This window comes from Oryzias melastigma, linkage group LG18 (genome assembly GCF_002922805.2).
Source record: "Oryzias melastigma strain HK-1 linkage group LG18, ASM292280v2, whole genome shotgun sequence".
Classification (NCBI taxonomy): domain Eukaryota; kingdom Metazoa; phylum Chordata; class Actinopteri; order Beloniformes; family Adrianichthyidae; genus Oryzias; species Oryzias melastigma.
The window spans coordinates 12,151,429-12,160,944 of record NC_050529.1 but is presented as its reverse complement, the minus strand read 5'-3'; the positions used below and the strand labels follow the sequence as shown (position 1 = coordinate 12,160,944).

At 41.3% G+C, this 9,516-nt stretch overlaps 1 protein-coding gene across 3 annotated transcripts in view; it reads left to right on the top strand.

The window, feature by feature from the left end:
- LOC112156404 (pyruvate carboxylase, mitochondrial) overlaps window positions 1-9,200 on the top strand; it is a 299,032-nt gene extending 289,832 nt beyond the window's left edge. For all 3 annotated transcript variants that reach the window (XM_024288666.2, XM_024288667.2, XM_024288668.2), the window contains exons 25-27: window positions 6,419-6,559; window positions 6,733-6,834; window positions 7,406-9,200. In XM_024288666.2, the coding sequence (XP_024144434.1) occupies window positions 6,419-6,559; window positions 6,733-6,834; window positions 7,406-7,555 (393 nt within the window). In that variant the 3' untranslated portion in view covers window positions 7,556-9,200. The remainder of the gene's footprint in view (window positions 1-6,418; window positions 6,560-6,732; window positions 6,835-7,405) is intronic.
- The last annotated feature ends 316 nt before the right edge of the window (window positions 9,201-9,516 follow it).

Here is a 9,516-nt window from a genome sequence, read left to right as displayed (position 1 = left end):
GAAAGCTACAAACTAAGGGACAATCTGTCACCTTTTAATGGTTCATACAGCAAATCTAGTAAACAATAAAGTTTGATCCAGTTGCAGTTATATAAAGCTTTATATAACTTTCCCCCTAAAGGTTAATAGAAACTGGAAGCTAATAAAAAAGAAAAAATCTAGGTTGATACATAAAAATTTATTTGAAATTAAACCAGTCCATGGCCTGAAAAGGGTTAATAACATGAGTTAAAATAGTTTAAATGAGAGAATCTGTTTTCATTATTTCACTTCTAGGTTCTAAATCACTTAATTTCAAGATAAATAGAGTTCCTTCCTTTTGAGATGGTTATAGTAAAAAGAAATGAGTGTAAAAATGTAGATTTTGTTTTTTCTGATCATCTTAGTGGTGATTAGTTGACCTTGAGGGATAGATTTGTGTTAATTTTCAGCTTTTGCAACAGAGGATTATGTTAAAACACAAAAGAGCGCAGATCGTCAGTTTTCCAGCAAAGCAGTTTGGTTGTTATCAGTAGATTTAAGCATCACCTCTTTGAGCAGTGCGCTGCACTAAAGCCTGGACTTGCTGATGTTGTGGGAATTGGATATAAAGGCTCCGAGAGTAATCATTAAGTATTGTTTGGCAGTTCATTTCAATCCCGCCGCAAATCCATGACAAGAGTCTTATCAGGCGAGAATTAAGAGCAAGCCGGAAAGATTGCTGCTCTTGTTGTGCGTAAGACGGTGGAGCATAACCTCTACAATTCTGCAACATTTTCTCTCAGCGCTGAGTGGTGTAATTTTCCATGTTCTGACTAATCTGTACATGGCTCCTTTCTGCTGATGAATCAGAGCCCGGCAGACGTTTAAAGTCGGGCGCCTCTGACCACGTAAAAACAGATGTCGTTCACCTCCTCGCGCGTGAGGAGCGCAGACTGACCTGCATGCACGCTCACGACTCTGCTGAGTGTGAATCATCTCCGACAGAAAGAGCAAACACGGAACTGTTTATTCACGGCGTGTCACCGCTAATCTGCACGGACACCGACGCGTCCTGTAACAGGTGACACCAGTCGTTTATAAAGTCCATCTGAACGCTGAGAGGCGCCGAGCATAACGGGGAAACTTGCCTGACAGAGCTGTTGCAGCTCGGAATAGATAAGCAGCTGAATGAGACAGATTGGAGCTCAGAGCTCGAGGGTCCCAAGACAAATGCAAGCAGCCTGAGAGGCTACAAAGGCAGACAAGAGCAGCACAGATGTATCTGTGAGATATGGAAGAGGCACGAGGGGGGCTATAACAAGTGCGGTAATGGATGGCAAAAACAGCAGGCAGACAAATGGTTATTGTACCACCTTTTTTCTTGTATTATGTTCCTGTTCTTTAATAGTTTTCTGTTATAACCGGAAACGTGAAAGCTTTGTCCCTATCCTTTCTGCCAAACCCTTTATCTGCTGTGGTCATTGTCCAGCGTTGGGTTTTCCTGCACAGATGCAAAGCTCTCAGCTCAAGGAGCTGCTCTCTGCTGCAGAACACACAGCTTCCCACCCTGATGTGCCTCGTTTATAATCCAGGTTTAACTGCGTTTCCTTAATGACATCCCCGTAAAACACATTTGCATAATCCCTGCCCAGTGGCTGCTTTGGTAGCACAGCAACAAAGAAGGAGCACCTGTCCTGCACTCTTTAATATTTGATGAAGCAACTCACCAATCATGGAAAGCTGAGCTTTTAGAGGAGCAATTCTTCAACGGGGCTTCAGAAACGCTTCAATTTACTAGAGATAACATTAAAAAGTCTTACAAATAAATTTGATCTGATCGGTCTTAAATGATGTTAAGACTTGTTTGTCTTTGAAGCTCCAGGAAAGATGAGATCACAGGTCACCAGCATCGACTGGAAAAAACTTCCTTCTCAAGATAAGTGAAAAAATATAGAATAAAATGTGTTTTTTCCTTGTTAAAAGTAAATAAATCTACCAGTAGAATTAATAGAATTTGTAAGTTTTCTTAAAATAAGTTATATTCTTCACTTTAGAGTGTAAATTAAATCTTGAAATTTGCTTAGAAACACTCATATCTTGGTATTTTGCTCTGTTAATCTTCCTTCATTGTGTGGGACGTCCGTCTCATGACTGTCGGTTACTTTATATTGTCTCCGGTCCTCCTCCCACTGCCTGCCACAGGAATGGTTTGTCCTGCCATCCTCATCTGGAGCAATAATTTGGTTTCTTGGAACTAGCAGATACTTCGGAACGCAAGGGGGAGGAGTCACTCAGTCCAGTTCTCTTTACAGTTAATGGGTGACTACCTTACTTCAGAGGTGTACAGTGTTCCCCTGCTTTGTCTTAGTTTCATGTATTTGCAGATTTTTTCAGTCACGTCACTCATCCAGTTTATGAATCTGGTTATACTGTAATCAAGTTTTAAACATTTTCCAAACGAAATGCTTTACTTCCTCTGTCTGGTTTGACCAGCAAAGCTAAACTTGACTCGTCTCCAGGGGTAGGATTCCCATTTGGCAAACTTAGTGATTGAAAAAAGAAAAAAAATCTAAGATAATTTCTTCATCTATTAATATTTAACTGTTATAAAAACTGAAATGGCTTAAGACTGCTGATGTGAAAGTGTTTCATCTTCCACCATCCCTCTGCAGCAATGGAATATTCTGTCAAAAGCAAGATAGTGAGCGGACAAAAACTTTCTGAAGATTTTTTTTTCTTTTTTTTTGTAAAATGAAACTTAGATATCTGAGTGGCACTGAAAATAATCATTAAAAAATGAAAACCATCTCATAAAAAATTCTAACAATGTAAGCTAAATAACAACTAAACTAATGTGCAGGAAGACAGAAAAAACAGGAAAAAGAAGAACAAATTCAAAGGAAATCAAAAAGAAGATAAAGAAAGTCAAGAAAAGGGGGAGAGGAAAGGCATAAAGAGAAGCATTAAACTATATTAGAATAACTCCAAACCTTCACCACTTCTTCTATTCTTTCTTGAAAATTCATTATATTGGTTTGAACATTTCCAGAGCAGCCATGAATTCGTAACCATTGGAGAAGTATGACACTAAATATGGGTTCTAACTACATTTCCTGAAGTAACTTTACTGCCAAAATTGGGAGTCCCTCAGGACTGACTCCTCTGTGAAGTAATCCCATAATATTTGTCTCTATGGAATTTACAGCTAATGAAACATAACTGCAAGTTTGCTAAACCAAACCAGGTTTCTAAAGATAGAGTTTAAGCATAATAAGGATCTGCTATTTTTGCAAGAACAGCTTCAGATTTCTTTTTGTTCTTTTTGGAAGTACTGAGCAAGAAATAACTTTAGAACGTCTTATTTTATTGCTTAAAGCATCAAATAGTGTTGCCATAACGTCAATAAAAGCATTCCAAAGAGGGGACAATGATATATTGCAGTATTGATATATTTGTCCTCCCCCCAGTGCAGCTCTCCTTAGGTGTCACAAACTTTTCTAAAGTTCAACAGTAGATTCAGTTTGTTTTGAATCTTTTATTTTTTATGTTACTAACATACTTGGAGAAATACTATTTTAAGTTTACTGTGTTAAAGTATTTGTTTAAACAATTATTTGCTCATTATTTGACAGCAAACATTTTATAATCAATACGAATAAATTAAAATTTTCAACCATTCTTTAGTCATGCATCAAGCTTGTACAAACATCTACAATTTTAGACTGATTCGGGTCTTTTTGAGGCCCGTAAACGCAGATCTCAACTCCCATTTCACTGTCATACTGGGAAAAGGTGCAGAGAACCTCACATGTCCACTGGAGTCAGCCAAGAAGAGAATGAACGTTTTCCACACAAGGTTATTTTTAAACTTGCACTTCTCATGGCTGCTTGTGAGCAAACCGTCACTACTCTGCAATAGCACTATATCTCACCAAGTATTTGTCTCATTTCTAGTTTAAATATCGTATTTTATTTAACATAGATCAAAACAAACTTGTTAGTAATTTTTCAGTAAAATGTATCACCTTAAATAATTAAATTTTGATTATATTTTGATCTTAAAAACATCTTCTTTGATCCAATATATTTTAATAAAACATGTTTTTTTTTTTCACTTTAACAGAAACAGACTTGCTTGATTAACAATAGTCACATTTCCCAAAATCCCAACGTGCAGCGACTAAGGTGTAAGTGGTTTTGGACATACTCCAGACGAACTAGTTCAACTCTTGTTTGGTCCAGCTGGCCCATAATGTCCAATACGCTAAAAATGGTTCCCTAAAGGGTTGAAGAATATCTGCTCCTGCGTCAAGTTCTTTGAAAGTTAGAGTACACTGCTTATACTCTAATCACACAAATATTTGTTAAAGTAAGTTAAATAGAAAAGCTCCTCTTTGTTTTTACGCACCACTCCCTTCTTACCAAGTTCAATATTCAGTCAACGTTATTTGATGAAGTTTAGTTCACTCTAAATTCACCCATTTTTGTCAGACTACACCCAAAAATCAGCTCTTTGTTGGAGCTAATAATTTCCTTTATTTGTACAGTGAGCCTGTGTTCCAAAATGTGTTACTTTGTCTCCGTCTGCATCTATAGGGTGGGATCTTTATCTGCATTGTCTTCAAAAGACTCATAAATATTTCAAATCCTCAAAGATAGACGATGTATTTTTAATGGGTACAGATGTGAGGAAATGCGTGGAAAGCAAACAGTTGGAACAAAGCGGAACAGATTTGTTTGTAACAAAGTGAGTCTGAAAGCAGCTCGACTTGGAGAGAAGTGGAGAATGTAGGAAGGTGCAAACACAGACTGGGAGGGACGAAGACTCGGCGACAGCCAAAGAAGATGTTTGTTACCAGATGTGGTGTGCAGGAAATGGATGAAGAGCAAGATCACACCCAGGAAGACAGAGGCAGAATAAAATGGAGATCAATGCAAATCTGCAGTGGGGTGTATTTTTGTCTCTGCATTGAGGCTCAGTGTGGAATATCAATGGAGGCCCAGCCGCCTGAGATAGCAGGGTGGGGAACGGAGAGGTTGAGGGGAGGAAAGGTTGAAGAAAATGAACGGGTAAACATTGGCGAGGACGTGAGGGAGTCAGACGACAGATAAGACGAGCTGAAATGGGAAGATGACGGAAACTGATAACAGTGATAGTCTGTGGACTCTGAAGAAGGCAGAAAAACAACAATACAAACTTAGAAAGCTGGGACACTCTGGAGGACTGATGGAGATCGAAAGATGGACGGATGCAGTGACGGGAGACAAAAAAAAGAGAGTTTGAGGTGAAGCATGAGATACATGAACAAGTACATGTGGAGGTTAGCATGCAGCAGCAGCTGAAACTGACTTGAAAATGAAGATGTTAACAGGGAATTTATCAGAAAGGGACTGCATGGTGTGTAATCGTACTAAATCTGTTCTCACATCCTGTCAGACTTCATGTCTCCATCTGTCCTTCCAACAACCGTATTTTGTCTGATTGTCCGTTTTGTGGCCTCTCATCTGCGTTTAACCAAAGCATAAACATCGGAATCCTCTAATGTCCTCTGATCTGCTCTTTAGGGTGAATTCAGTCAGGAAAGGTCTGTTGGTCCGGACCAAGAGCGCTTAATTTGGTCCGAGGCCAAGTGGACTCTATATGGTTTAAAATTGGGCAGTAAATGTGGGCCCCAAATGGGTTTGTCTTCAGTTTCTGCGGTGGCCCACCTGTGTTGTTGACGTTGTTGACTGGGTAATTTCTCTTTCATGATTGAACGGTTGATACTTTTAAAAAGCGACTCCGACCCAATTGGTCATTACCAAATGGTCAAAGTTAGACTTTCCATGCACAGTCAATGGTCTCGCATTTTGTATGTAGAGCCTAAAAACTGACTTAAAAACGTGTGTAGAGACGCTTAAACGTGAAAGCCCGAAATGTACCTTTACGTGTGTTTACATAGACTTTTCAGTGGAAATGGTCGCTTGAACGCGTGTTGCCAAAGGCGGTGTGAATGTAGCTAGACAGTAGAGGCTGGCTAACAAACCTCTGCAGCACTTGACGAGATTCAAGCTAACGAAGAGCAAAGTCTGCCGTCACGCTTTGATCTGTCCTGAACGTCCTGCCCTGATGCTTCGTCACTGAGGATGATGACTTATCATGGTACTCTGCAGCAGCAGCTGCTCTCCCGCTGCAGAGGACTTAATAAAAAGTCACCCCCCCACACACAGAGACAGCAGCAGCAGCTGTTCTCACAAAGCGTTACACGCCTTGGTGGCCTGTAAATGGTACTTTCATCAAACTCGCAGGATTAGAAAAGCAGAAACTGCTAAGATGAATAAAAAGTTGGCAGATACATAAACACTAACTGAGCTGTCCATGGATCTGTCTATATTTCAACTCCTCTTTCACACAGTCCAGAATAAAAGAGCTTTCTGTCCCCCAGCTTGTGTCTGATCCAGCATGTGTCTGCTGCAGGTGGAGCTGGAGAGGGGGAAGACCCTGCACATCAAGGCTCTGGCTCTGGGTGACCTGAACAAGAACGGCCAGAGGGAAGTCTTCTTTGAGCTGAACGGCCAGCTGAGATCTGTGCTGGTCAAAGACACGGTGGCTATGAAGGTACGCGGAGGGGGCAGACACGAGGAGACTGACGGACCATGAAAGAGGGGAATGAATCTGTGACCTATGAATGCAGATTGATAAATGTTGATGAAAACAGAGGTGGTTGCAGGGATGTCATCATAAAGTGAGCATTGGTTTCTGATCTGATACCATTTGTTGTTTGTATCCAGGAAATGAAGTTCCACCCTAAAGCTCAGAAGTCCATCAAAGGTCAGGTGGGAGCACCAATGCCTGGAAAAGTCCTGGAGGTCAAAGTCAAAACTGGATCCAAGGTCAGCTAACGCTTATTCTAACTTTTCTCCCATTTTGTGTTTAAGGTTCAGATTGTTTCTGAATAAATAGTCCTGGGATTCCAGCAGTAATTCAGATTTTCACCTGCTAAGCTCCTTAGTTCTCTACCACTACAATGTGAGGTTTTCAGAACGAAGTGTCTAGTACAGGAGATAAATCCAGTGCAGTTACATTGGAAGGTTTTGAGGGAAATGCTGTTTTTGGTCTGAAATGATGAAGACTTGTTAATTCTGTCACTGTGTCACAATAGCTCCTCATTGTGTTGCTGCTCATCATTCACCTTTTCTCTCATGAAAAGTGCTTCTTAAAGACCTACTCCAATGACATTTTTTGGTGTTTAGCATGTTTTTTTAGCATTTTTCTGACAATGGAAGTCATAAGGAAAAGTGAGCTTAAATTTGTATTTTTGGGTATTTCTTTTTTCAAATCATTGTGAATCAGGAGCAGAACGATTTGATGCATATTTGTACCCGTAGGCATAAAGGGGTTAAGACTTCTCTAAGCATCCGCGTTCATCGTCACCTGACCCAATCCCGTCTCCGTTCCCTCCAGGTGGAGAAGGGCCAGCCTCTGTGCGTCCTCTCAGCCATGAAGATGGAGACCGTGGTCAACTCCCCCATGGCTGGGACCATCAAGGCCATCCACGTCTCCCCTGAATCCTCCCTGGAAGGAGACGACCTCATCCTGGAAATTGAGGAGTAGAATTTGAAGAGGGGAGGGGGGTAGTTAGGGGGCAGCAGCAGGTAAAGCGTTTGAGGAGAGAGGAGCGCCCCCTGTGATGACATCGTGGATGAACTGATGGGATGAGGTGTAGCTGACTAAACATTTCTGATAATTCTGGATGTTGTGATTAGCTTAACTACAGTACTTTTACTAACTTTCTATCAACTAGTGGACAATAAGTGAATATTTTAGACGATCGTTGTGACATTCCACCTCAGAGCTAGTCATAAATGTGAAGTACTACAGCGAGCTAACTCATGTAAACACTATTCTTTAGGAAACTGCTCAAGCTGCCTTTGTGATGAGCAGGGTCCCCACAAAGAGTTTCATTCTTCCCTTACACCTGTCGCTGTGCATTCTGGGAATGTGCGATCCCCCGCTGGCGTTTAGGCCGAACAGCTGAAGGAAACAAGTCACAGTAAGGAAGCACAACACACACGGAACGAGCACAGACACGATCGAGGCGCCATTACTGTATCAGTAATGCTGAGCTCTGTCTCTTGTGGGGTTTCTCAAACTCTGCAGAGCTGCAGCTCCGCACGTCTCCCAAACACAGAGCTGATTTTTATTTTTTTTAGGTGTAAATGGGATTACATGGAGCTGTTCACTGATGTATTAATTCTCGGTCAAATTATGTGAAATTAACCGCACTAATAAGAGTCTCCTGAGGTTCCCAGGAGCACTTTTAGATTTCTGTGTTTGCATAAACGCGTGTGCACATATTTGAGATGAACCGGACCAGTCCTTCACCTCTAGAGACAGAGGGGGGTGGGGTGGGGGGGGGGGGGCACAATCACAAATGAAATATTCATCCCGCATATGCGGCGCTGCAAAACGCTCCTGCTAGCCCTGGAGTGCTGCCCCCTCGGATCAGAACCAACAAAACCCCCTGCGCTCTGTTGTGGCTGTCTCCATGGTAACACCATCCGCTGCATTTAATGACCAGGTAGCAGCTCTGCGACAAAGAATTGAAGCTCCTGCAGGGCAGTTTATATAAAAAACGTCACAGACGCTCCAAGTAGAAAACATATCGCTTTCTTTTTAATAATATCTACTGATTGAAATACCCATTTTTCCAGCGTTTTTGCTCTTTAAGAACGAAAACCCATTTCAACTGTTCAAGCAGTGATGCTGCACTTTAAGCTCCGCCTCTCCATTTAGGAGATGAAGTGCAGGGATAACCTCTTGACTTTGTTTTTTAAACTTGTTGCACAATAAGTCTCCTCCTCTTCCTCCTCCCTTTATGTTCTCCGCTCCTCTTCTTTCTCCTTTTTATACATTTGCACTTGTGGCATCAATTCATGCAATAATGTTAGCCAGCAGCGCTTCAGACGGTGCACTAGTGTGTGAGACGAGAAACACGCAGAATGTAAGCCTGATTCAGGTGTGAATTTCCAGTCTGACCATGTTTTTGTCTAAACTGAACTGTTTACCTGCCTGCTGACTCACTGAATCTGTGGAAAATCCCTCTGTTGTTTCTGACCCTCTGAAATGGTTTTCCTTCGCTTGTTGGGGCGCCACGACACTTCTTAAGTCTTAAGAGCAGATCAGGGGTCCAAGTGGACCAAGAGTCCTGAAAGTTACATGTTTAATCTGAACTTACAATAAACTATGATGAAATGTGCTTTGGTTTTTTGTTCTTTTTGTGTCTTATAGCGAAGATTTATCAAATGCTGGGAGAAAAACAAACAAAACAATCGATTAGTGACTTAAATTAGCAGGTGGATTCCTTTAATCTGCTATCCTGCGCAGGTATTATGCGTGATTGGTTTGTATGCATAAGTTTATGTTTGTTGTATTGTATATGTGTTGACAAGTTTGTATGTGAAGGGTTTTGGGGCCAACAGGTGTGTTTGTGGATAGGCTCCGCCCCTTTAGACTATCATCTACACCTGACAGTAATGATGAGAAATCTTGATGCTACTCCTCCTACATCTAAT